The sequence below is a fragment of the Mesocricetus auratus genome, unplaced genomic scaffold, assembly GCF_017639785.1.
Source record: "Mesocricetus auratus isolate SY011 unplaced genomic scaffold, BCM_Maur_2.0 Super-Scaffold_100010, whole genome shotgun sequence".
NCBI classification, from domain to species: Eukaryota; Metazoa; Chordata; class Mammalia; order Rodentia; family Cricetidae; genus Mesocricetus; species Mesocricetus auratus.
Window position 1 is genome coordinate 62,794,476 of NW_024429194.1, and position 27,492 is coordinate 62,821,967.

The 27,492-nt window shown below is 52.2% G+C and overlaps 2 protein-coding genes and 1 long non-coding RNA gene across 3 annotated transcripts; 1 reads left to right on the top strand and 2 right to left on the bottom strand.

Moving 5' to 3' along the window:
* Positions 1–8,768: 8,768 nt before the first annotated feature.
* Hoxc8 (homeobox C8) lies at positions 8,769–12,144 on the bottom strand. The gene is made up of 2 exons (XM_005067339.4): positions 11,682–12,144; positions 8,769–10,360 (listed from the first exon to the last, which is right to left on the bottom strand). The coding sequence occupies exons 1-2, from the start codon at positions 12,115–12,117 to the stop codon at positions 10,068–10,070; spliced, it is 729 nt and encodes a 242-aa protein (XP_005067396.1). The 5' UTR covers positions 12,118–12,144; the 3' UTR covers positions 8,769–10,067.
* Positions 12,145–18,424: 6,280 nt separating this feature from the next.
* Hoxc9 (homeobox C9) lies at positions 18,425–21,093 on the bottom strand. The gene is made up of 2 exons (XM_013111058.3): positions 20,472–21,093; positions 18,425–18,759 (listed from the first exon to the last, which is right to left on the bottom strand). The coding sequence occupies exons 1-2, from the start codon at positions 21,007–21,009 to the stop codon at positions 18,515–18,517; spliced, it is 783 nt and encodes a 260-aa protein (XP_012966512.1). The 5' UTR covers positions 21,010–21,093; the 3' UTR covers positions 18,425–18,514.
* LOC121142852 lies at positions 21,015–22,156 on the top strand. The gene is made up of 2 exons (XR_005879963.1): positions 21,015–21,399; positions 21,924–22,156. It is a non-coding gene; the product is annotated as an uncharacterized LOC121142852 (long non-coding RNA).
* Positions 22,157–27,492: the final 5,336 nt, after the last annotated feature.

The window sequence follows — 27,492 nt, forward strand, 5'->3', positions numbered from 1 at the left end:
GTGTCGCCATAATTCCCCTGTCCCATAAACACCGGCCTTGTTTTAGGACAATTTCTGCTTCCTCCCTTTGGAAAGGGAAAATGAGGGAGCACAGAAGATGGGAGGGAAGGGTGTTGAAAGGGGGAGGGAATCTGACAGAGCCCTACACTTTGTTCTCCCCAGTGAATTTGCTGGTTTGGCAGGTTTCCGACGCAGGGTGGCAGCAGACAAAACAAGTAAACAACGCACAGACACAATAAACAAGGGTGTCTGACAGCATCCGACGCCGAGGCTGTGGCCTACTTGAGGGGCATGATCCTGGGGTAGTGTCACCCCGAAGTCAGTGTGGCCAGAGTGGGAAGGCCTGAGGTCACCTCTGTTACTGAGGAAGAAACAAGGGAGAAAGGCTGTGACCCTCCTGGTGCCACAAGTCTGGGCAAGATTCTTGGGAGTGCCACAAACCCCCATCCAGCTCCTGTCCTCGTTTCCACTGACATTTATATTTCCTCTCAGCTCTGTCTTTTTGTAGCCCCAGAAAAGTTGCAAAAGGAAGTCAGTTAGTTGCCAACAGTAGTCCATACTCAGGGCTGGAGGCCGGCACACCAAAGGGCCTTGTGCTTGCATTCTAGAGGGACCTCCACCAGCCTTCTCACTCTGGTTCAGGTTACTGACAAGATTAAAATACACCCCCATATCCAGATCTGGGAACTTCCAGAACAAATAAGGCCTTCAGACAGTCAAATCTGAAGCCAGAGAGGCAAAAGGAGAGAGGATTATTCACAAGTACCCTTGCCTCTCCAGGTTTACCTTCTCCACAAACCCCTTCAAAGACTTTGGATTGCAGCTACTCAGACCCCTGCCCAGAAATCAGTTCAGCCACTACAATCCTTTTGCCATCCCCATGGAAGCTTCCAGTCTCCAGGGCCCAGTCCTGTTGGCTCAGAATTGCACACAATCTCACAACAACTATGAAAGAGCCCAAAGGCTTCACTTTCAAGATCACTGGATTTTCTCCTTGGAAGACAGCCTGTGAGTTGGCATACTTCTTACGGAGATGAAGAGAGACAACAGAAAGGTATAGTATTTCTCAGGCCAGGGGCTTGGATAGCAAAAGCAATAAGTCAAAGCCCTGTGGCTTTTTTGGTTTTTTGAAAGCCACATACTCCGATTCCAGCACACACATCCCCAGCAGAGATGCACAGAGGGCCTCCTCTGCCGTGCCCATCTCCCCCCAGTCTACTCTCAGCCGGTGAAGGCAAACAAAATTTTGTATGCACATAAAACGGCGTTGATCAAATATAGACATGGTAATATACAATTAACCGTGAGGAAATACGAGTCTCTATATATTCTTCCCTGAGTCTGAATCTGTGTATTTGAGACTATATAATAAATATATAATGCCACCAAGCCTGGTTTCAGAATACAACAGTCAGCTCAACAAGGTTGCCTTCTCCAACCAAGGTCCAATTCTATAGGGATCACAACTGTCAGAGACAACCGTCAGAGGAAGGGTTTGTTCTGCCCATTTCTACTAGGAACCTGGATGGATGGCAGGGCTTACAAAGCCTCTTAAGGGGTAGACCTGAGGGGTCCCCAAAAAAGTAAGCTCAGAAGGACTGCTACTAGGTCCTGGGCTCTGGGGAGGTTGCCCAGCCTCCATCCACAGAATCCAGTAACTGCCTAGCCTCAGCATTGAGGGGGCAGAGTCCTTGAGCAAAATTCTATTCTTGGTCCCACTGGCTATTATTAGATGATCAAAAGAGCTCTCCTAAAGTGAAGACCCACACGCACACAGAGTCTGGCCTCAAGGAGATTAAGGATGGCCACCGGTGGCCCCTGTTGGGCTTCGGTTGATCAGCCAGAAAGAGAAAGAACCAAGGGGCGAAAAGCGAAAGTAACTGGCGAGCTGAGTGTTGTGTTGAGGACTGATTTATCCCCTGGCCACATCGGAAAACTGGAAAACCAGAGCCAGTCACTGGCGGCCGCTTCTCCGTCTGCCAAGGAGGGGTCTAGGGGCGAAGGGTATAAGGGGGAAGGCTGCAGTACTGGAGTCAAGAAGGAACAGGAAATCAATAAAAATATAAAGACACCTCAAGCTGGCGTTTTTGACGGGAGCTCTCTCACCCAAACACCTCGATATGGCTATTAGCACATTCAGTAGATCCCCTGTAGGCCTAGGGAAATATCCCAGCCTAGCCCAGGCCCGCCCCTCGGATGGGAGGGGGCCTCTAACATCCCAGGTGAATGAATCCACGCTGGCTTGAACAGCCATCTCCAAAAACGGTTTTCTTTTGGGGTGGAACAAAGGAGATCTGTGTCCCCTGAACATCCCCTCCCCACGTCATTGCGGTCATTCGCAGGGACAGGGTCCGACAAAAATACAGGCGGAAGAGAGAAATAGCGGCCTCACCGATCGCGGTTCCCACTGTACGCCAGGAGAAAGGCTCACGTTCTGGCCTCCAGGACCCCTCCACTGTCTCAACGCACTCCCTTGGCCCTTTTCAGGTCCCACAGACTCCCATCCTGGGCAGCCCTAGCCTGGTTCCCCCCGGCATCCGCCTCGGGGTCAGGCTCGGGCGGCGAGAGAGTGAGCAGCAGCCGGAGCAGGCGGCAGGCTGGGCCCATTTGGGGAGAGCCAAGCGTTTTTCTTGGTCGTAAACAAGGAACGCGAAATTAGCCCCTCGGCAGACGCCTCTGCCGGCACACCAGTCCTACTGGGGGGTGGGGTGGGAAAGGGGAGAGAAAATGCCATTTCTTCCCTCGGGAGAATACCTCCTTTATGTCGACTGCAAAAGGGGAATTTTGGGGGGGCTGGGGAAAGGAAGGTGGTTGTGCGGGGAGGGGAGAGAGGATTCACCATCGGCTGTGGCTCAAGGGGTTTGATTTGGATGAAGTCGAATTGTATTTTTAACAATTTGATAAAAAGCGGGTTCTCTACACACTGTCCCCCACCCCACCTCCGCGCGCAGGCGACGGGTCTGGGTTTAAACAGGAAATCGAGCTGTCCCCTCCCCCACACAGCCAGGCAAAGACTCTCAGTCGAGCTTCTGGGGAGAAGATGAGGGGATTGACGCAGACCGAAGGTGAGTCTGGCTCCCAATGTTTGGGCCCACGCCAGGAAAATGCCGCCTTCCCAGCTCTAAGGTGTGTCTGGGTGTGTAAGCATTTTGTGTGCACGCCGCTCTTTGTAAACACAGTCTCACACTTTACGGGGTCGCCTCGTACCCCTGCCTGGGAGCAGGGCGGGGTCATATATCAAACTGCAACACAGTCAGGGCCACGTACATTTGGAAGAAATTAAGCCACTGTGTTATGAAACCATATGTGTCAAGTTAAGACTATACAACACACCATTAGCACCAATTATTAGGAAGATCCAGCATTCTTCGGGCCACCTTAGTCTGACGCCCTTACCGAGGAAACCCCACCCACCCCACCCATAAAATGCTCTCGGCTTTGCAGCACCCTCGAGGCTCTGTGGGCAAGGCCTGGTCTATCCCCGCCCAACTTGAGGCCTCTCTCATTCCCACCTCCACTAGGACAAGGCAGGTCCTAATCTAGAGTAGGTCTGCCAGGCGCACGAGGAAGTTAGTGTGGCATCCTGGGTGGAGTGGCCCCAAGTGGGGGTTGGGGGGGGCCCGGACTCGCGGGGTGGGGGGCGGATAGGCCGCTTTTCTCCGAGCACAAGATGGCTTTTGAGAGCTGCATCCCCACCCCCACCTTTCCACCAGCAGCGCAGGGCGCCTCCCACCCTTCTATGCGCCAGGGTGGGGGCGGGAGCAGGGGTGGGCAGACTCTCTCCCCTTGGCTGACGCGCACCAGCCACCAGCCTCCCCCCCTAATTGCCAATTAACAGGCTCTGCCGCCCGCCTAGCTGCGCCGGCTTCCTGCTCCGCGGCCCGGCCCTGGGCTCACACTGCGCATGTGTAAGGTCTGGCTTCCAGTTCTCAGGGAAGGAGGGGGCTGCCGGACAGGGAGGGGGCGCTGGAAAGTTTGTTTGGGGGTTGAGGGGCTGGCGTTGCTTAGGCTCAGGCTACAGATTCTTTCTACCGCCTTGAAGTTTGAGCTTCCAGGCCACCACATCCCTGGTCCATCAGCCAAGCTCTCTAACGAGCAGGTACAGACACTGTGGGCATCAGGCAGAGGGCCCCGCGCCCCAAACTAGGACTTGAGCCCCGCGGGCCAAGATTCTCTGGCCCTGGAGCCCCAACTTCGGCGCGCACAGTGACATCAGGACAACATATTTTCCCCACTACCAGTTAACCAGTATTCCAGCATTAACCCAGTCCCCCCATTTACCTCCCCTTAATTACCCACACTCCCACCATCTCACCAGCCCCCCTTCTCTCTAACCAAGACAAGCCGTTGCTGCCCTTATCTTGAAACTGCCACCCAGCTACGGACCATTAGTTACATATTTGAACCAATAAGGAAACACTTACCGGGCGCTGCTGTCACTCTCCCTCTCCCTCTCTCTCTTTCTGTCTTTCTCTCCCACTCTCTGTCTTTCTCGTCTTTCCTCATTCTGTGCCGTTGCCGAGCCTGTCTCAGCTCCACACACACACACATATACTTTACATAAATTTAAAAAGAAAAAAAGAAAAGTCCTAATAAAAAAAGCCAAATAAAATTAAGGAGAGTTGCAAGGAAGGGGCAGGAGGGAGAGCCTGGGAGAGGGGAGGGGTGGAGGCGTCTGCAGCTCTGGATCTCTGCTCCCACACCCGCGTACCTCCTGCCCCTTGGGGGCCAGAGGGTCGGGTATAGGGAGAGAGAGAGGTGCTCTCAACTCCTGCCTCTCCCCTCCCACCCCGCCCTCCCCAGGTGCCCCCAGCTTCCGGCAACTCCACCTGGAAGGAAAAAATTAAATAGGGAAAATAATTATTTATCAAATTAATAAAAAAATTACTGGTAATGAACGGAGCGCCCAGCGCAGGTTTCCCTGGCAATGGTTAGGCTCTTACAGGGAGGACTGTTCTGCGGAGCGCTCGGAACGGACAAACCACAATAAAAAGTTCACGTTCATGGATGGAATCCACATGACTTCTTGTGGCCAATCCAACTTGTGAGTCGATCGTAAACTTTTATTACTCAGCTGTAAATTTTCTGCAAACAACCGGGAATGCGATGCATTTGTGTAGCGTGTGCAAATGGGCGCCACGGTCGCCATGTTTACCCAATTCTCTCAGAAAGGGAGCATCCCCGACCCCCAACCCCACCCTCACCCACCGCCCACTCCCCAAGGGCCGGCTGCTCTAGGCTAACACAGCCAGAGCAGACTGGGGTTGTAGGGAAGGAAGAAAAGAGGGTTCAGATGCTGAAGGTCTACTGCCTACTCTTGCTGTCCTGAATTTTAAATACTTTTCTTAATAAATGAAGGTAATGATGTTGGAACTGATGAAAATCAAAGCTTTGCAGAGAGCTCTGCAGCCTTGGGGCTCGCCGGTGAGATGAAGGAACTGCACGTGAAGGCAAAACCTACCCCCACCTTTGTTTTCTAGAAAGAGAACGCGTCTCTCCTACCGCAGTGCCCCAGGCAAGCCCCCACTCCCCACCCACCAGACAAGAATTGGAGTCTCAGGGTGCTGGCAGCTCTCCCAACCAAGCCTGTCGGAGTCTAAAGGACAGAGAGCTGGACCAGGATTTGGCCATTCTTTGGAGGAAGCAGAGGGGTGACCGTTCCTAGCAGCTTCAAGGACCCTTAAAATGACTTTCATTCCCCAGGCGGTCCCTTTCTCAGACAGAATGACATTCCCAGCCCCCAAGATCACCCCTAGCTTCAGGTCCTCTTGTTTTCTAGCTTCCAATGGCAGCTTGCAATCATCAAAGAATTAAAAATGTTAAGGCTTAAGATCTTGGTTCAGCGTCCCCTTTTTAAAATTGGGGAGCAAGGCACTTTTGAAACCCTAACCCTTCTCAGGCTGCCCACACACCTGTCTTTTTCAGAGGAAAAAAGATTCTCCTTCATTATCTGGGCAGCTGGGGTCTGGCTTCAGAGTTCGCAGGCCCCATAAGAGAGTCATTTACTGCTTCGAATTCTGCCTTCTGCTCTAAAAGTCTATGCACCCCATTTTCCCAGTCCTCCAATTTTGGTAGTAAGTGTAGTGTGGGGAGACCAGAATAAATTACTCCATAGTAGCCCAGCCACTCCCCACTGACTGGCGATCTAAAGGCGGGCAGCTCTTTCCTTGGTCGGCATTGAGCCTCAAGTGCTGAGGCAGCCAACAGGAGACCCTTCATCCCCTCCCCAAACTGCCTCCATAGTAAGTAAAGCAGTTCCCTCAGCCGGATGCAGAGACCTCGTTTCTTTTACAAACCCACCCATAAATTTTATAACAGGTAGTTAAAAATTACGACGAGGAAGCGCTGGCCCAGCTTTTCACAATGGGCAGCGGGGAGAATGGGACAGCATTGCCGGGCAGCTCACCGGAAATTTTACTTCCAGATTATGGCACATACAACCTGTCCTGAATCCTCTTTAATTGGGGCTGGGGTAACTTTTCAACCTTCAGGCAATCTCTGGGGGCACCTCATAACAGGAATATGAGACTGTAAAGGCCAACCCACCTTCTTCTTCAAGGGGTCCCCTGGGAGCCCCTCAGGGACACACTGCTTCCTTTGGCGCCCCAGATTTCTCCAAGACCCCCATCTCCCTTGGGCATTCAGTGAAAGAACGGGGAGAGAAAATGCGGAGATATTTTTTAATCCCGAGAAACGAATTTGCCCCCCAACTTAATAGCTGCATCATCCTGTCTCTACCGTTGAGATTAGAATAATAAATCCAAGGCGAAATGAGCGAGATGCTTCAACTCAGCATTCTGAAAGATACTATTTTTCACAAATCACAAATAGCTTTCGGAAGCCACTTTGATTGGCTAATAAAAAAGTAAAGAATGCGAGAAAGTCGTATCTGCAGCAGCCGAATGGTACCCATTTCGGTAATGGGACGGCAACAACATTTAGGAGCACGCATTTCTAAAGAGCACATCCCGCTCTTGCAATTACATTCCCCCATAAAACGGGGTTTTAACCTCCTTTTCTTTCCAAACGAGAAACAGAAGTGGTGAGCAGGGGAAGCGGGGAGCGGGTACACACGCAGGAGGGGGCGCTGGGCCCCTTAGGTTTGACCCTCCCGCTGCCCGACATTTCCAGTGAAGCCGGGCGCCAGACGCACCGCCCTTTGACGCGACGGCTTAGGGCCACGGACATTGCTGAGCAGGGCCTGGGCTGAATGGGGGATTGGTATGGCCTGTGTGTTGGCGGGTGAGGGGAAGCTGCGAGGCCCCTCAGTGCCGCTTGATGAGGGGTTCATTTCGCTCTGCTTCAGGGCAGGATATTTTTACCATTATCAACCATAATCTCAAGATTATAAATGAAATGGCTCTCCCTCGGTGGTCCTACAGAGTCTGATAGGAAATGAGATGTTTTCAGGTCTCCCTGACCAACAGCCTATGCCTCCCAAGTCAAATGGAATTAGGGACCCCAAATTCCAAAGCTCCTCCCCACCCCCGCAGCTCCTACTTAAAGATATCCCCAGCCTGTCCTAGCGCCAGGTAGCCTGTCAGCCCCTAGGAAAATTGCCTGACAAATATTGAACCCTTTTACAGGAGCCAGAGTTTGGGACCCTGGTAAAACACTTGGCCTGGGCCTAGGTTAAAAATCATTGACCCAGAGATCTGGTCTCAATAATATCTGTCTTTGGAGGTCTGTTTTTGAAGACCAGAAGCCCTCTCATCCCCTCTCCCTCCAGCCTGGCGGAACCAGACGTCTTGTATCTCTGGAATTTGGGATGGTTTGGGCAGAATTTTATTGACATAAACAGATTTGTCTGCTGGGACCCTCCAGAATGATCCCTTTACCAGGTGCCCCCCCCCCAGCATTGAGGCATTGAACTCTTTATTTTAGAAAATGTGAAGATTCCCTTTACCCTGCTGTGGCTGGGGTTGAGGATTGTCCACTCAACAGGCCTATCCGCCCAAATCAGTGGTCCTCACTGTGGTGGCCAGGCAAGCTGCCCAATTGTCAAAGTGAAGCCAGCCAGGAGCTGCCTTGAAGCAGCTAGAACAGAGGCTAAGTGGACACAAGGGGGCTGAGTGGCAGTGAGAGCCTTGTGTTGGTTGAATTTGAATTCCAGGATGCCGACCCTGACTGGTCTATCAGATCCCTCATTGGCCCTTCCCTTCTCCTCTTCCCCAGGCAGAGGCTTCCTCACCCCACACTTTGGCGTTTTTCAGCTAAACTCTCCTGACTACTCAGCTACATTTAGCTTCACACTGCCCCCATCCCCATTCTCTCCGCTATTTCAATATGATGCTAAAAGGTGGCCACAAGCAAGAGACATGATCAGAAAAGGACCTCACCATCTCACCCTTAGCTCAGACCCCCGGAAGAAAGGGCATAAGTCACTGGAGGAGCATGGGGCAGACTCTTTGTATGGACCCAGCCCAGAAATGAAGGGGCTAAAGCTTGAGCTCCCATCTTCCCACTGGATTCCCAGCACCTGCAAACCTTCTTGTTTGTCATTAGTACTTAGTGTAAGTAATCCTTCTTCCTTCCAGTAGACTTTCTGCCTCCCTCCTCCTCTTAACCCCCACTGGTCAGTCACCTGCCCTCCCAGCTCTGCCTGCCCTCTCCACCCCACTCCCAAGCATCTCTCCACGTGAGTTCCAAGCCAGATCAGTGTAGGCATTTTGCAGGGCTGGGAAAGGGAGTAAGGAGGGGAGGAGTAGAAAATGAGGGAGAGTTGTAAAGAAACAGCAAGTCATTCCAGCCTCCATTTCTTTCCTTCTTTCATTTTTTTATTATGACTCACATATACAATACAAAGTACTTGGACCAGGAACAGGGCTTTCAGGACACAAAATCTACATTCATAGCTGGACATAAAGACAAATGACCCAAAATTATTATTATAGATATATTTTAACGTTTTTTTCCTTTCGAGCACGTTGCATAAACAGAGAATTCAAGACAGAGTAACTATACATTCAGTGCAGTTTAGTTCTACTCTACTGGGTTAGAAGCACAATAAAAGCGCACAAGACCAGTGGGCTAGGCAGTCTCAGTTGTTGGGGTTTTTCCTTAGTGAAATAAGCAGCAACAAAGGACAACAAAACTGCATTACAAATACTCTCAAAGCAGGATTCTTCCTATAGGTAGTGATAAAATACGTTGAAGTTTTTTTTCTTTTTTCTTTCTTTTTTCCTTTTTTTTCTCTTTTTTCCTCCTGTAGTAGGATTTTTTCTCTCTTTTCTCCCTCCCCAAGATTATTGCAGGTTCCCTTTAGGTAGTATATTAAAGTTTTTATCAGCATATTATTTTCATGATTATGGTGATTTCTGAGCACAAACACTAACACAGCTCAGAGGAAGCCGGCCCAAAAGAACAGACTCAAACAGCAAGGAAGGCTTGGGCCCAAGTGACTATGGCATGGATAGGTAGGATTTTAGAGACCATTGCAAGCCCCTGTTTACCCCTCACTCAGTAAGGGGATGGATAGATTCTAAGGTTCCTGGAGAAAATCAAGGGGGATTTTCTAAGGAAGGAGCCTCAGAGGGGGAAGGGAATCTTTTCTTTTATTTCTTTAAAAATTTTTCCCTTTCATCCCCCTTTATTCTGTTTGTTTATTCTTTCCTTTAAAAAAAAGCTAATCCAGTATTCTAATTCCTAGCATACAAGCAAAGCCAAGAACCATCTTCTACATCTTCTGGGGGATCCCCTTTGAAATAAATACCAGGAGCAGTGAAAGGGTGTGTGGGGAGAAGTGGGGTGTGTGAGAAGACTTAGACCTTAAAATTCAGAAAGGGCTCAGAAGGTGGGAGCAGGGACCAGTGAGTATGTGCTGAGCATGGAGTGGAGCAGAACTTTTCCCTGCGTCTCAGCCCCCCCCAATGCCCCCAAACAAATAAAGAGCGGGGGAAGTCCAAAGGTAATAAAAGCAGAGCTGCAAGTATCTGACAGGTAGTTAGAGTTGTGAGTGTCATTCTATTCTCTATAAAAGCAAATGACAGTCGTAAACTTCTCAATTTATCTGCTACCATAAAACAAAACTTCAAGGGAGTTGCTGGGGGGGTTCTCTCTCTCTTTTGCTAGTCCTTATTTTCTTCCTTTTCCTCTTCTTCCTTCTCCTCTTCCTCATTCCCTTCTTCTTCCACCTTCTCTTCATCCCGGGCCCCAGGCAGTTTATCCTTGTTGTTCTCCTTTTTCCACTTCATCCTTCGATTCTGGAACCAGATCTTCACTTGTCTTTCGGTCAGTCCCAGGGCGTGAGAGACTTCAATCCGGCGCTTTCGTGTCAAATAAGGATTAAAGAGAAACTCCTTCTCTAGTTCCAAGGTCTGATACCGGCTGTAAGTTTGTCGTCCACTGCGCCGCCCAGGAGCTGGACAGAACAGAACCCCAGTCTGGTTATGTCTGAGTGGGGGCTCCATTCCCCACCCCCTACACAGCTACTCTGCCTCCCACAAAGTTCCCCTCTGCTCTTGCTATTTTTTCCCCTCCTGCCGATGAGACCGACAGCAGAAGGCAAGCAAGGGCAGGAAAAGTTTCCATAGATGTTTTGGTTTGATTTCCTTCACCTTGGGAGGAGGGTGAAGGGGGGGGTAAGGATGTGGCTGACTGAAAAGAAGAGCTTGAGGGGGGCAAGAGAACCTTTCAGGGTCCTTCAGGCCTACAGCCTGGCCCTTACAGCTTTGTTTACAAGTGCAGAGTGACATTTAGTAAGCGAGCCCAGGAACACAGTCTGTTTCCAAGAGAAAGGAAAAGGACTGGGATTGAAGGAGAGGGGTCTTTGCCCACTGTCCCCTCCTTGTCTATCTCTGCCTAAGGCTTTTCCAATAAGAAAAAAATTGATCTCCTGGAATGTATCACAGCTCTGCCTGATTGCTAACTGGAGACCAACAAATAAATCAAGGGCCATCCCTGCCGGAACTTGTCCTCATGCTTCCCCTGTACTTCGAAATTGGGCCATGAGGGGCCACCCTTGGAGGGGCTCATGACCTGAGCAGCTCTCCAAGAGACCCCATAGCTCTTGATTGGAGGGTAGCCTAACTAGGCTCCTGGACCTCAGAGGTTCCTACTCTCTCTTTTTGAGCACTGATTTTCTTCTCAGGGTTTCAGTCTTCTCTGCAACTGGAGGAAGTAAGGAAAAGTTGGGGTAGTGGCCTTTAGGCTGTCTCTCTGAGGGGGAGAAGTGGAGAACCCAGAGAGTCAGAGTCCCTGTCCTTAGGGTCTTGCTGCTCTCTCTGGCTAGGGGGAGACAGCAAAGGGTCTTTTCCACCTACAGTCTGGCCACTGTCTTGGAATGGCTGGCTCCCTGTCCTTGGGAAAACTGGCTACCGACCCCAAAGACTGATAACCTCAGTTTACTCAGGATGCCCTTGTCAATCATCTCCCCAACTTTGACTTTAGAGTTGGGGAGAGGGAGAGAGAGAGAAGGGATGGAGGAAATGGTTTTTAACCCTTAGCACCCACACATTACCTTTCTCCCACCTTCACCCCAACATTCACAATGCCTCAGGTGCCCCCCGCCCCACCCCCAGCCAAGCCTTTTCAACCTTCACGAACCCACCCAGGCACGGGAGTGGAGTGGGAGAGACCCCCAAAGCCAGGAAGGAAAGCAAGGGCAGACAAAAAGGAGGCAAGGGAGGGGGGAAGACCCCGGAGCGCGGGAGACCAAGGGGGAAAGAGAAAAGGCTTCTCACCGTGGGGTCTCATCCATGGAAACATGAGGCTGGGAGACGAGTTCTGATTTAAGTGGCCTTGTCCTTCGCTACTGTTAGTGTTGGCGGAGGATTTACAGTCGGGATATTGCACCACGCTCGCCTCTTGCTGAGCCCCATAAAGGGACTGTCTGGGGAGCGCCTCGTAGCCATAGAATTTGGAGGCATCTCCGTGGCAGCTTAGCGAGCACGGGTTCTGCTGGTAGCCCGAGTTGGAGATGCCGGAGGTGCCGTGGTGGAAGAAGTCTTGGACGTGGTGCGAGGCGTGCTGGAAGCCCGGCGCCGAGCCGCCGGGCCCATACACCAGCGCATGGCTCCTGCCCACGCTCTGAGGGAACCGGCAATCGTAATAGGCCGGTTCCAGGGACTCGCCGCCTTTGTATTTGGAGAACAGGGGGTTGACGAAGTAGGAGCTCATGCTGGGCACATGAAAACCCGAGGCCCCCTCCCCTTGGCTCACGCTCCCCCGCCCGGTATCCCCGAAACTCCCCTCCCCCAGGGACCGAACCCCAAGCTGGCCGGCTCCCCCGGGCTGGGCTGCTGGGCTGGGGGCTGGGCAGGTGGGGGCGCGGTGCCGGCTGAGGGCTCGGGCGGCGGCGGCTCCGCTCACTGTCGGTAGGTAGAGCGCGCGCTCTCACTTAGCTCTTTCCTCTAACAGCCCAGGCGAATTCCTCAGACTCCCGGCGGTGGCGGCGCTTACACGCGATTCGCGTTCATCAATCCACGACATGAAGACAGGCGAGCGAGCGAGAGAGCGAGCGAGAGAGCGAGCGAGCGAGTGAGCGAGCGAGCAAGAGAGAGAGAAGAGAGAGAGAGAGAGAGAGAGAGAGAGAGAGAGAGAGAGAGAGAGAGAGAGAGAGAGAGAGAGAGAGAGAGAGAGAGAGAGGGAGAGAGGGAGAGGGGAGAGGGGGGAGAGGGTTGAGGGGTTCAGGGCTAGGGGGGACCTGGAGGAGAGGGAGGGAGGAGAGGGGAGGGATGGGGGTGTGGTGTGTGTGTAGGGGGTGGTGAGCCAACCCCAGCTAATGACTGAAGCCAGCTTTTCCAAGGTGCTCACTCTAGTTTGAGGGTGCACCCTCTTTTCTTTCCTTTTTGAGAGATACCTGGGCCAGCAGGTCAACTCAGGTTACCTCAACAGGTAGAAGACCCCAGTGGGCGAGCCTATGTAAGTCAGGGCTGAGCCTTTAACCTACTTGAACTACCTTGGGGTTTCTGAAGTCTGGGGACTTAACCCAGACTTCAGGTTGCAGACCCTCCAGCCTCTGGCCTCTCCCCAGGGTTTGAAGCTGCCCTGCCTTCTGAAGACTCTTGTTCCTTGACTGCTATGGGTAGAGGAGGGGGCACTCCATGTACCCTAGCAAGACCACACTACCCTGACAGAAAGCAGCTCCTCCGAGGAGAAGGAAACCCAAGCAAGCTTGGCTGGGAGAATCTGGCAGCAATGCTGTTTATGGGGACAGAGAGGAATAGACTGAGTGCCCAGGCTTCTGCCTAGCCTAACCCAAGACATTTCTGTTTAGGAGACTATAGCTGTGCTGAAGGGAGCAGGAGTAGGCCTCTTACTGGTTCTCATAAACCACCCCCCCATAGGAAATGCCAGCTCAACCTAGAGGGGCCCTCAGGCTTCTCTGCTCCCCCCTCTTCTTCAGGCAGGCTGCCTGGGGCCAGGATGTGGATGGGAACTGTCAACAGACACTCTTTAAATATTTACCCACACTTTCAGGGAGGGGTGCATATATCCCTATGCCTAAGACTGAACAAATTCAAGTTAATTCTAATGGAAAAAAATAACCTTGGTCCATCAACACCCTTCCCTGGCCACAGTGTCTATGGGTATGTTGGCTTAATACAGGGAGAAAAGAGAAAGCATGAAGGCGATGTGTGTGCATGTGTGCTATTGTGCTCGTGAATGAAGATGAATAAGAATGCTTTTTCCTGTCTTCTTCCTCCACAGTATATGAGGCTGTTACTAGGCCACCCTGGAGTACAATCAAGACACATACACACACACACACACACACACACACACACAGAGTATATACTATCCTTATACCCAGAGACATATCAAGTGTATGTTCATTTTACACTAGCTATACACATCCCTGGACATGACCTTCCTGACACACAGACCTGTACATACATGTGTACTCCAAGTCCATGAACAGAATGCTTGATAAATATATACATTTGTAGGTTTTTGCATCAAGAAAAAAAAACACTACCTGTTTTCTTCCTCATCCTGGGCTTTCAGGGTTGGGCAAGGAAGGACATGGTTAGAAAACTAGACCTCTTCTTTCCCATCTCCATCTGGAACCACCTCTGGGCTGGCTCGGGAAGAATAGCAGGACAAGACAGGATAGAAAGAGCAGCTCTCCCATGTCCCTTTATTATTTAAATAATTATTGGAGAAATGATTACTCTCAGCCAGAATCTTAAAGGAGATTCACTGGTACCCTGGCCCCTACTGGGATCTTTTGCATTTAGGGAACTCACCGCTATTGAACTTAGGAGCTGCCCAAACTCTTAGACACAGAACTCTAGCTCTGAAGCAGCAGGAGGGAAAGGTCCAGAAGTGCTGTGTCAGGGCTGAGGCTCCCACTAGGGTCCAGAGCAATGGGGGGCACCCCAGAGCATCTCCACCCCAGCAGAGCCTGCTGCATCTTTGGTTCCAGCCTTGGTCGATCTGAGAGTCTGCACAGTGCAGAGCTGAACACAGTAGATTCTGGTTTCCTAGCATCTGACCATGGGAGCTGCCATAAATACTTTCTCTTCTCTGACTGGAAAGAGGAGGCTCAGAGGGTCCGGATCCTCTTTGGGGCTTGTGCCTTATCTTTTAGGGGGTGTGGGAATCTATTTCCAGATTTTATGGTCCAGCAAAATCCCTGCTAACGAGCTATTCTTCTGGGCCTTTGTGTCTTGGAATGCGGCTGTCCTGAGCATGCTATCACCACCGCCTTTCCGGAGAACCCATCAGCCCTGTAAGCCTTGGTTGGACTTGGTTTCCTCTTTGGAAGCTTCTCTCATGTTTCGTTTATTTATTTATTTGTTTGTTTTTCTTTTACACTTATCTGGTTTATTTTGCTCTCTGAGCCTGGAAATAAAGAAGCCACAAGCAGCCGTCCTCGCCGGGGCCGCTCTGTCCCTCTACCCGAGGCCTGCATCACCCTCTTAGGTACCACGGATTTATGTTCGTTTGCTCGGGTCATTCCGCCTTTTTGGGTTAATTACCTGCTCCTTATCTCCACCAGCGATTATTTTTGATGCCTGCCCTCTTTGCCTCCTGAACTCTCTCCGGTAAAGCGAGAGCGCATCTCCTGCTGCCACTCACGAATTATTTACACCTCGCAGGTGAGAGGGTTGATTTGTTCAGAGGCAGTGGGGCCGAAGCCGGCAGAAGCCAGGGGCTTTCTGGCTGAAGCTTCCAATCTGGCCTCAAATGTCAGTAGGCCAGGCCGGTCTGGGGGCACCTCTGCCTCTAACATTGAGCAACAGCGCCACCTCGTGTCCACTTGCTCCAATGCAATCTGACTGAGGAAAAGCCAGCAGAGGTCCAAGACCGAGCTGAAAGGTGGCAAGTTGAGAAGAAGAAGCCTCTAAAACGATGCGAAGGAGAGAGATTCCCAGGCAGGTAGTTTCCTCTGTTCTTTGGTTTTCTAAATTCTTTAAAGAAACCTTGTGAAAGGTTCCACACTGTCCTCTTTTTGTAACCCCCCCCCCTTCTGTAATAAAGAGACATTGCAAAGGAATAGCTGCAATCTCCGCCATTCAGGCTTTTTCTAAGCTAGAAATCCCTTTGCGCACGAGAATGCACCACCCCATCCGAAGCTCTCAGGACTTTCTGCTCTCAGCACTCTCTGTCCCTCTTACCCGGATGCACAGCCTATTCCACCGCTCCTGCGAGACTTCAGGATGGGACTCTGACTGTTCCAGGCTGCCCCCATCCCTGGTTTGTAGCCCAACCCTAGCGTGCGTGCTCGCTCTTCACCTCTGCTTCTCAGCCAGAGAGATCCTGATCTCCGTGGGCTATAGACAAAACATTCCTATAATCCGATTTCAAAGGAAAGAGTGTCCACCTTATTTAAACCATAAAACAATTAAGCCCAGACGTCTAGCCAGCTCCGCGCGGCTGTTTTGTTCGGCCCCATTCAGAACCCGGAGCAGGGAGACAAACAGGGCCATAAAAGTGGCATTTCTGGGCTACGGAAATGTACCTATCCGCTGCCTTCCCAAGTGGGACAACCTTTGGGGTTTTGTGATTCTGACAAAGGAGCAGAGGAGAGGTGGGAGGGAACATGAGGGGAGAGGACTTTTGCCAGCCCCTCTCCTGGCTTGCTTTCATTTCTCTCCCCAGATGTGTGTTGTGTTGTTTTAATTCACAAATGGAAATGAATAAAATTGAATCTAATCCTGACCTGGATGTGGAAACCGGGATTAAAGAGTGAGCCTTCTCTAAAACCCATCTTCTTCTGGGTCTTACAAGCTCTGAGGCACTCTTTCCAGCAGGCAGGCTTCAGGAAGCAGGCCATGCTGATGGAGAAGGCTTCAGGGCCTTGGAGCAGGGGCGGGGTAGAAGCCGGAAACAGCACTGAGCTCAGGCAAGGAAAGAAGCCCACATCCTGGCTCTTGATGGTCCAGACTAAGGGAGAGAAGGGTGTTTTGGCTTCCATTAAGTATGGAACTTAGGCCAGGGTTACAGAACAGCAGAAAGGCCAAAGGGAAGAGTAAGGGAGTAAGCAAAATATAGGCGAAGCATCTTTCCAAAAGACCAGGGAATATGAGAGCTCAGGAGTGGAAGTGAGGTCTACTAAGCAAGAAAAAATGAATATATTAAAGGCAACCAAGTCTGTTGTTGCCACTTGATTGCCTGCTCCTCAATATCAACAAAACAAAAGTTCCAACCCTTCTCACTTTCCTCCAGTCCTCCAAATTGGAAGAATAGGGCAGGTGACTCAAATAATGGGGCAGGGGCTGTCCCTACAAGTGTCCACCAATGCACCAAGGGATGCTTTGGGGGAGGAACAAATGGAACCCCCAGTTGTATTCTTTTAGATGGTGTCCTCCGGGTAGTGTCTCTGGCAGAGTGGACAGCCTGAGATATTAAAGGGCTATATTTCAAACAGTCTAATTTTAATAGTTTCCAGATTGGGGGATTTCCGAGAAAAGGGGTGCTGGGCTGAGACTGCCCCAGCAACTCTGTCTGCTTCTGATTAGCCTCATGAAAACTGCTAGCTCCAGAGAGAGAAGATTCTAGAGGAGGGTCACCCAGTCCCACTAGGCTGTTATGTACACATCACCACACCTCTGTGCTTGGGGTCCAACAGCCTCCAGAGAGCATCCCAGTCCTGGATAATCCCTAACCAGCTCCCTTGGAACCTGGCTTCACCACTCCCTAGGAGTATTACTTAGCATGACCTCAGTCACCCTTACCAACATTCAAACTACACATGGGGGTGGGGAGAAGTAAGAGAGGAGAGCTGGGGATGAATCCATTGAGAAGAAATTAATTGTTATATTCACTTTGCCCTCCAGTTTCCCCCCTTTCCCACGTCATTATTTCCTCCTGCCCTCTTTCTTTCCTTTCTTCTTCCCTCCCTCAGGTCTTCTTTTTCTTGTATTTTCCTTCCTCCCTTCCTCCCTCTCCATTCAGTACTCAGTGCCCCCTGAGGCCTGCATGGCCTTTCCTCCTAGCTGAGCATCTCGCTAGCCTTCTTTCTCAGCCAACCCTGAAAGCACCACAGCACCAAAGGAACCAGGCAAGAAGCCAGCCTGGGCCTTCACCCAGCACCCAACTTTCATCTTCACCTATCTCTTCTCTCCCATCTCATGTACTCATAAATTACTACAATTAATTACAGCCAGCAAAACCATTCAAGCAGTGTTTCCCCACACACTCCATCAAGCCACTAGGAAACTCACAGGCAGCCAGCCGGGACAGACACAAGCTAGGCCTCTGCCTCAGCTGCCTCCACCCCTCCCCGGGAGCCCCCCTCCCCGTTCTGCCCTGCCTGGAGAGAAGCTGCAGGCATGTGCCCTTCTGAGGTAGAGGGTGCTCCTTCTCTGGCTCCTGCTTCCCTTAGAGCATTCAAGCACGGGGGAAGAGAAATAATGACGAGAACTAGATGCAGTTGGGTTTCTGGTTTTTAAAGTGACTTCGATATATTAACAGAGTTGTTCTACTGTAACAAACAGAAGCACATCACAGGACAGATGCTGGAGAGGGATACTGCGGTGACAAGAACCCTGCTGTACAAGCCTCAGGCACCAGCCTGCCTGTGCAACCTGACCCAGCCGGCAGCACGGTCCGGCCCTCATCCCTCAGCTCTGGGCTGGGAGTCATCATTGTGTGTGTCTTTTTGTACGAAATCTGCCTGTAGAGCTCCCAAGGCCCAGGATCAGACCAAATAGGAGAGAAAGACAGAGACAGAGAGAGAGACATGGACAGAGAGACATAGACAGACAGAAAAAGACAGAGAAATTCAAATACTGGCTTCTCTGAAGAAAGAAGGAAAGAAATCACATTTGTGTGTGTCATTTATTTCGGTTGCGGTTGCGCTGGGGGGAAGAGAATGCCGTTTCTCCTGCCTCCTCCTTGCTGGATAGAACTAACTCTAAACACCAATTTCTCAACACTTAACCCTCCCACATCGCAAGAGTTTGCATTTTTCCCCTTCCTTTTTTTTTTTCTTTTCAAGACGATGGGCTTTTCTCTATCTTGCTCTTTCCTTTTCTTTCGTGCTTTCTCCCGCCTGGGTTGGGGCTTTTTTGTGGGGTTTTTGTGTTTCCCTTGGCTGTGCCGAGGCAGCAGGCTGGGGCAGAGCTTAGGATTGCTCCTTGTCGGTTTTCTCCTTATTCATCTTTTTCATCTTCATCCTCCGATTCTGAAACCAGATTTTGACCTGCCGCTCAGTGAGATTGAGGACACGGGCCACCTCGTATCGTCGGTCCCTGGTTAAATACATATTGAAGAGAAACTCCTTCTCCAGTTCCAGCGTCTGGTACTTGGTGTAGGGGCAGCGCTTCTTCCTTGTGGAACGGGCGTGGATCCAGTTGGCCACGGGGTTGCCTGGGGGGCCAAGCACAGGCAAGGGTCAGCAGAGTCCCCTTCCAGCTCAGGGCTTGTCACTCCACCCCCAGGCTTAGCCAAGCTCCCTAAACTCAAAAATTGAACCTGAATTTGGACAGGTTTTGCTTTAGGCATTTTCCTCCTTTCTCTTTTGCATTCTTCTCCCTCCCCATATCCCCTCCTTGTTCAGTTTCCAACACCTAAAACTGTAGTAAAATTGAAGCTACCAAAGCCCCCACAGTCTGGTCCTCAGCTTCAAGAGTAGTAATCTGAGAATATCCTCATAAAAAGTCCAAATTCCCAACTGTTTCATAGGCCCATAAACGCTTCTCTCTCTCTTGTTTTTTATTTTTATAGCAAGGTCCCTCTCCTCCCCGCTTCCCTCCTCCTCCGCCCCCTCCCATCCTCACAGCCCATGACCAAGTCCTGAAATTTCACAGATTTTTCCTGACCCTGAGAGTCCCTAAACCCTCACCTCTTTCCAGTGTTCTCCCGCTCAGAATTCAACCCTGCTGAGGCGAATTATCAGGGTTAAACCTTCCCCTCTCCTCAGAGAGAGCTGCTGGCCTTGGAGAAAGACTCCCCCATATCTTAGCCCCCTGTTGGTCTCCACTGTGCTGTCCCCCCCACCCCCCCTCCAGCCAGCTCTAGGATGGGCTCTGCAGGAGACAAGCCTCCAATTTCAGGTTTATGGGAGTAGCTGAAGGCAGGGAGGGAAGCCTTCAGAGGGGTATAATTAGGCCCTGGCCCCTTATGGAGCTAGAGGAAAAGATTTCCTGAAGTCTCCTCCTGGGGATCCCCAGACACTTCCTCACACCCAGGGGGCTGCACCTTTCCCCTGCTGTTTCCCCTTCTTTCTTTGACCTGGCATCCTACACCTGCCCCCACCTCTTCACCTACCCTAGCCAGCCTCCCCCTTCTGTGCAACACTCAGACTAGGACTCTCTCTCTCTCTCTCTCTCTCTCTCTCTCTCTCTCTCTCTCTCTCTCTCTCTCTCTCTCTCTCTCTCGTGTGTGTGTGTGTGTGTGTGTGTGTGTGTGTGTGGTTCTTTAATCTTTAATCTGAAGATCCTTCCCCATATTCTTGAGTCCCATTCACAACTCTTTCTCCTGTGGACACTTAAAAGTGGCTTTTCAAGTTTACGGATACTCGGACCTTACTTCTCTCCCACTTATGTCTGGAAGTCTTGGCCTAAGTTCCCCCAGATTCTTCTCCCGAGGGAAAATTCAGTGGACCTTCTGTTTTATAAACCCTAGTGAGATGAAGACCCCCACGCTGGCTGAGAGGTAGGGGTAATTTCTCTCCTTTTGCTCCAAGCATCCTGCCCTGTCCCTTCTCAAACCACAGAGTGAACCTCAGCCCCTCAGTCCAACCCCTGTCCCTGTTTGCATTTTATTTTTTGAAAGTGACCACTGAGCCAAAAAGCCTGAGCTAAGAGGGCGACTCAGCAGTCTTCCTTCAAAACTAACCTCTGGCAGACAAGTCCCTTTGGCTGGCCCTCTCCCAACCTGGCTGCTTGGGCCCCCTTCTCAGACCTTCCTGCCCCTGAGAGCTCCCCAAGGTAATTCGCTTTTATTGAGTCCTCGCCCCCTCGCCCTCGCCCCTCTCCCGCGCTGCCTGCGCCGCTAGGACGGGCTGTAATCCGGCTGCCCCCGCCTGGCCTCCCCTCCCCTCCTGTGCCGGTTGTAAAGGAAAATTGCTCCCAACTTACTAGGGTCCAGGTCGGCCTTCTCCTCTTTGTGCTTGCTGCCGGCCAGCGCGTCCGCCTCGGGCGAGGGCAGCGTCTGCGGGGCGCGGTCGCGCAGCTCCCCGGGCGAGCCGTACATGTAGTCCGGGTAGCTGCGGCCGTCGCCTGGGCCGCAGTCGGCGCGGCGCCCGGGGTAGGCGTCGGGCTTGAGGGCATAGTGACGGCCCCCGGCCGGGAAGCTGGGGAAGGAGACGGCGCCGGACAGCGGCTCGAGCCAAGTCCGCATGTAGCGCGTGTCGGCGCCGAGGTGGGGCTGGGGGCCGTACGGGTGATAGACCACGGACGACTGCGAGGGCACGGGCGCCCACGACGTGCTGAACACGGCCGGCTTGGGCGCGAAGCTACAGGACGGAAAATCACTACAGTCCGGCACCAAGCCGCTGGGTCTGGCGGCGGCAGGGTGAGCCCCGGTGGCCGGAAACCTGGACGCTAGGAGGTCTTCATTGTCGTGAGAGATGAGCGAGTCCACGTAATAGTTACTGATGGGCCCCGTCGCCGACATCGTAACAGGGTTTTACATACATAAGATTATTGTATGAACTGTATATGTACTTTTTATCTGCTCACAGAACAATCAAGGCAGGTAATTATTTTTCCAGCCTTTTCCCGGCAGCTCATTGGTTCCCCAGCCCCCACGTGATCGTATTTACCCAAAAATACGGCGCGGATCAATGCGCAGGGGCTTTTTTTCCCCTTGCTTTTTCCCCCCTTTACCACCCCCTTCTCTCTGCTGATCCCCGCGACCTGCGTTTTCCTGACGACCTGCAACTCTGGACCCAAGGCGCCGGACACCCCACTCCGGATGACTCATATCTCATCAGGGAACCCCCCCTTTGACCATGTGCAGCCAAAAGCAGATGGCTCCCCCTACCATGAGGATTTAAAAAAAAAGGTGAAAATGCCAGTCCCAGAAGCCAGGGTTCCTGGACCCCCAGGGCTGAGCTGGGCTCGGGGAGCCCCATAGGGGCGGGGAGGCCGGACGAGGTAGGTGGAGGAACTATTTCTTGACGTAATCTATCTCTGTCGGCCCCGCTGCTCCTGCAGTCTCTGAGTGAGCAGAGATCTGCGATTGTCAGTTCGGAACGTGGCTTTTAAAAATGCGTTTTTAAATACGGTGTATGTATGTATTTCTTTCAGGAACAGCAGCACAGGCAGCGAGGGAGGGAGGGTGGGAGGGGACTGAACAAACTAGGATGGAGGGAGGGAAGGAGGGAAAGGGGAGAGTTCTTCTGCCACTGGCCAGCTTAGCTCCCCAAATCTAGGGTGTGGGAAGCTTGGAAAAGGTGGTCTATTGGGTGGGGGAGGTAGAACTTGGGGATCTCACACACCTTTATCATCACCTTCACAGGTCTCCTCTTGCTTTGGCACAGATATATAAGCCTTTATTCAAATTTATTGTCTCTGTTTCTTTGCCAGCTTGAAGAAGTCAAGGAGAGAACTACACAACTTAAGTGGGGCATCCCATCTGCCTGCTCACCTTCCTTTGCCCCCAGGTCCATCTCTGTAACACCTCACCCCCCCAAAAAAAGAGAAGTCACTCGGAGGTTCTGCAGAAAGCCAGGGTGAGAACAGGCAAAGCGAGAGAGCGACCTCGGTCGTGGGCAAGTAGCTTGTTTTTACGTCCTTCAATAAAATTTTTATGAGGATCATTTGATTGTTCATAAATGTGTCTTTCATTAAATAAAATTGTAGGCTGTTTTTGGAACAGAAAAAGGCAACGAAGGGATGGGGGAAGGCGATTTCTTGGGGTCGGATGGAAGAACTCTGGAGGTGGCTGTGTGATTGAAAGGAATTATCAGGCAACTTGGATCCCACCCTTCTCATAAGTCGACTGCTGTCCTCCCCCTTGGATTTGGGGTTTGTTGCATGCACAGCCTAGGCTTTCAGCAGACCCCCCATGGTGGTTTAGCAAATGGAAGGCTTTGGGGAGGCAGAAAAATCCTCAGTATGGGTGTAGGAGAGGGGGCAAAGGTTGGTTGCGGGGATGGAGGGACAGGTGCTATCCCTAGAGACATAATGCACCCAGGCAGGGTAGAATTGCATATGAGCAATCAGGGTGCAGTCCCAGGTTCAGAGAGAAGAGTCCATGCGAAGGGAAACAAGACAGGGGCTGAGGCTAGAATGCAAACTCTGAAGGAAGCAGGCTATGTGGCTTCCCAGACCCAGTCAAGTCTACCCTTCTTCCTCTCTCCAGTCCCCAGGACCAGTCCAAAGTCCAAGTCCTACATTTCTCCCCTTAATCTCTTCCAAGCTGGGGAAGTGCTAGAGAGGATGGTATGTGTATTAGGGGGCAAGAAAGTAGGGAAGAGGGTATAGCTGTAGTTCTTAGGAGAGACTCAAGAACTGCAGGAGCCCTCCCCCAATGCCTGTGGGCCCCTCCTCTGGTTCTTCCCTTTTCGATATATCAGGGCTGCATTTTTTTCATTTTTTTATTTTTTGAGGTATGGGGTGGGTTTTCAGGGAAGTGTATGGCTAGGGAAAGGCACTCGAGCCTCAGACTAATTCTTCTCAGCTCTCACTGTCTTTTTCTTTGGGCTGGACTAGCTGTAAATTCCAAATTACAGTAAGAAACAGAGTATCTCTTTGGCCTTGATGTAGTCATGTTAGCTGTCAATCAAAAAATCCCTCTCTAGTTCAAGGAACAGACAGAGGGTTCCAGTTCTGCAGAGGCTTTCTCCAAATCCCCAGTATAATCAGCACCTCCCCCAGCCATGGGTGACTAGGGACCCTGCCTGACTCTTGGGCGATTGCTAGCAGCCTTGAGAACAGACATTTAGTCTTCAGTGGGGGCCCCGGGCCAGACTGTGGCCAAGAGGACATCAAGGGACAGAGCCTAAGAGAGTCAGAGCCTGACAGACCAATTTAAACAGGTCTCCAGGCTGGAGGAAGGAAAAATAGAACCGGAGGGTTAGAATAATGAGGGAGGGAGGGAGGGAGGGAGAGAGAGAGAGAGAGAGAGAGAGAGAGAGAGAGAGAGAGAGAGAGAGAGAGAGAGAGGATATTAAGGGAGAGAAGGAAGGCAAGATGAAGAGACCTAAGAGCAAGGAAAGGAAGGCTCTCAAAAGCTAGGGAGGGAGAGCATGAGGCGCAGGCAGTACAGGGCAGGATGCGGGCTGGCAGAGCCGCCGGAGCAGACATGGCATTGTGCAGCTCTCTTGCTTGTCGGGCTTTGCCGCGGGACCGCTCCGGGCGCGGCGGCCACTTGTCTGGACACAAAGGAGTAAGAGGCCTCCTTTCCTGCCCCTCTGGGAGACCTGCAACGGTGGGTATCCTAGGCCTCCGAGACACAGAATCTGACATTAGCCCAGCCATCACTCCAGCTGCTGGGAGCTAAGCCACATTCTAGTCAAAGAGGCAGAAACAGAAAGGGGAAGAGATACCATGCCTGCTTTGCCCTGCATCTTCACTAGGCAACAGGGCCTGTCTGCCTGTACCTCAGCTGTCCTAAACAGAAGTCCTTAAGAACCCTCTTCTCTGGGACTCTTCTATTTGAGAGAGTCCTTCTTATAGACATCCTGACTGTGATGAGATGTTCCCTTCTCTCCTGCTCCCTATGCATACCGCCTTCGTTTCGATCCCTCAGCAGCCTGCACACCCAGCCTGCCTACCCTGCAGAGACTGCTGCAGCTGGGCAGTCAGAAGCACCACCCAGTGATCCCTGCTGCCGTCAAATCCCCCAGGAAGCAGAAGAGAGACTGTTGCCTTTCCTTCCTTTGGGGATCAAGAACTCCAGACCCTCCCCACTCAGATGCAAGACACAGCTGTGGACTAGGAAGTAGGCCTCGCCCACAGGCCCCTCCTAGCCAATGCCCCATTCAGTCCATGCCTCCCAGAAAGAAGTAGCCTTAAGGAAGGGATCTAGTAGAGACTGGGAGTCCAGAACCCACTAGGCCCAGGTCCTGCCTGTGGATTGTGACTCCCATGTTTCACATTTAAAAACTGTCAGGTCAGCGATGGGAAGTAGGCTTTCATGCTTCCTCTAAATCTAGGCTTGTAAAGATGTGGGGGCAAGGGTGTGGGGACACCAAAAAGGAGCGGTTCAATCTTGGGGTTCAATTACTCCTGCTGAATCTCCTATTCCAGGACTCCCTCTCATCTACACCATGCCTTTCAATTTTCCTTAGCACCACTGGGGCAACCTGAGAGAGCCGGGAGGAAAAACTGTTGGGGAGGGAAAAGCCCAGCTCTAGCTGGCTGTTCTGTATTTACTGGAGTTCTTACCGGTCACCTTACACCCTCAACAGTTTCAGGGGGTTACAGGAGAGGAGTCCCCCTGAGTGGGGAGGGGTACACTTCCTCTATCACCTCAAGCCTGGGCAACTGAGACCACAATCAAGCTACCGCCGTGGGAAGGACAGACAAACAGATAGGTTAGAGTCATCATCCCCCTCCCCCTGCCGAGTGTCTCCCTTTTAATGATTTAAATTCCCTCCGGTTCAATCCACACCGTCAAGTTCGGATTAAATTTAAAACAGGCTTTCCCCTGTGCCCCCAGCGGGCTATTCGGGCCGCCGCAGGCAGAGAGTCCGCTTACTGCTCCACAGCACCGGCCCTGAACCGAGGAGGCCCTGCACCGATGCTTTCATTTTCCTTCTCCCCTGAAATGGGCTCATTTCATCCCTTCGCTGCCCTCTCCCCTTCCCCGCCCCCTCCCTGGTTCCCCTTCTACTCCCCCCCCCATCTCTCCTGATCCCTCTTTGTTGGGAAAAAACACACACACACACAACTCCTCCTAGCTAAGGCCTGCGCTGGAAGCAGAAACTGAGCTCTCCTGCCTGCCGCGAGGAGACCCGCGTACTACCCCCACCCAAGGTGGGTATCTGGGATCCCTGCACACCACACCAGGAGCCAGGCCCCCAAGCTCAGCAAGCGTGAAACCCCCAGGGCCTGTGAACATGGCCCTCTCAACGCCACGGCCTGCCCGGCCTGCCTTTGCGCCGGCGCCCCCGCCCTGCCGCTCCGCAGCAAACGGGGTTATTTCCGGCTCCCCCAACACAGTCTGGTTTTCCAGCCTGGGGAGTGGCTGGAGGGGGAGCCGCCCCAGAGCCAGGGCTGCCCTAAGCTCAGACTCTTAATGGCTCCGAGCACGTTGTTACCTGATCTTTTGTGTGATGTATGTATCGCAAGGAAATTTGCAGTGACTTTGGAGACCAGACTGAGGAAGCGTAGGTGGCGAAATGAGAGACAATACAGGCTCGAAGTACAATTAAGGAGAAGAGCCACGGGTCTCTCCCCCGCCCTCCCTGCCCGACTGGGAGCTGTCTAGCTTCAAACATCAGGGCGACTCGCGAACCTAGAACCGAAAAACTCAGCCTGTGGCCGAGGAAGCCAGAGAACTCCACGTCTAGAAAACAGGACGAAAGCTCCCTTCCAACTTGGGGGTGCCGGCCCCGCCGAGTTGCAGAGAATCCAATGAATGAAAGTACACATTCCGACGACGAATTTTTCTCAGCCTTTGGAAGGAGTGCCCGGGTTTGAGAAGTCTTAGACAGACAGGGAAGCAGCATCTCCCCAAGGCAGACAGACTCACAACATGAGTGTGAGGCTGAAATCATACACAGGTTGAACATTCCGAGGCCTCCTTGCCAGGCCTGGCTGGCGCCGATCTCCCTACCTTCTCTCCCGCCAGGACCTCAGGCAGAGGCCCCCCCCGAAGACTCGGTATCTTAGGCTTGGTCCAATCCCGCCTTGGGAAGCCTCCGTTACCTGTTTCTCGGCTCCCCACGGCCACAGACGCAGGGCAGCCGCCTCCCGCCCAGGGAGGGAAGCCCTGGCCACCGCAGCCGCCGCCACCCGCCCTCCTTCCTCCCTCCCTCCTGCTCCCTCCCTCCCTCCCTCGCACGCTGCCGCTCGCGGGGCCCTCCCGCGGGCAACCTGCTCTGGACCAAATCCAGGTATCTCCGAAAGAAAAAAGAAAGGATCTCTTATAGATAGAGAGAGGGGGGAAAAAGATCTATAACTGCATTTATTTTCAAGTTCTGATCATGGGTCCGATCTTAGTTTAGTTGTCCGGGACACAGCTCAGCAACCGCAGAGGTGTGCAGGGCCTACAGCCTCGCCCATGCTGACCGCCGCGCCCAGCGCACTGCACACTCCCTCCTACTCCGGGCTGCCGCCCCCCCGGCAGCCCAAACACCCAACAGACCTCAAGGTCCTTCCTACAGACTCAACATCCGGTTGCCTAGCTCGCCGCTGACCACAGCCAAGGAGTCTGCTCTGTTCAGTCTGTGGCCGATATCCACACACAGTCCACCTTGTCCCTGCTCTGGTACCCTGCCCGGACACCCCTCCGAATCGAATCCAGCCATCCGCTGGGCTACACTTGGGCAAACCTCGTCCCCAGCAAGGGATACACACAAAGCTCTGTGCGCTAGTCTTCCCATTTATACTCCCCTTGTTCCCAGCTTGCCGCCTTCACGTCACCTGTTCCCAAGAAGGGTTGCATCTCCCAGCGAGTGAGCCGCGGCAAGGCCGACTGGACCGCCGGGGTGAGGTCCCAGGGAGGCCAGAGAGGATTAGCTGGGCTGAGCCTGAGCCTCCACTGCCGGCGAGACGTCTCAGAGACCAAGGCTCTCCTTGGCTAGCTCTTGCCTTTTCCTCCTGCTCCCGCAAGTCTCAAACACACGCCGAGAGTTCAGCTCTATAAATCCTGCTCCCCTTTCCCATATCATAATTAAAAAAAAACAGTAGGGGAGGTTTTAACTTTTATTGCGATTTCTAGAGTTGGGCTGCCGAGCATATATTAAGTTTACGCTTATGTGCTCTCGGCGGGGAGGGTCCTTTAAGAAATAAAAATCCATCTTAATATCCTCAGACGAGAGAGATAATTTTTCCCTCTTCTTCACGCTGTTCCTTCTGAAGACTCCCTTCCAGCGAAGCGAATAAATAATTACCATCGCCTTAGCCATGATCCCCAGCCCCAGGGCCCCCGGGGTGGACTCTGACCATCAGACTGGCCCTCACCTTGGCCCTATGAGACCTTGCT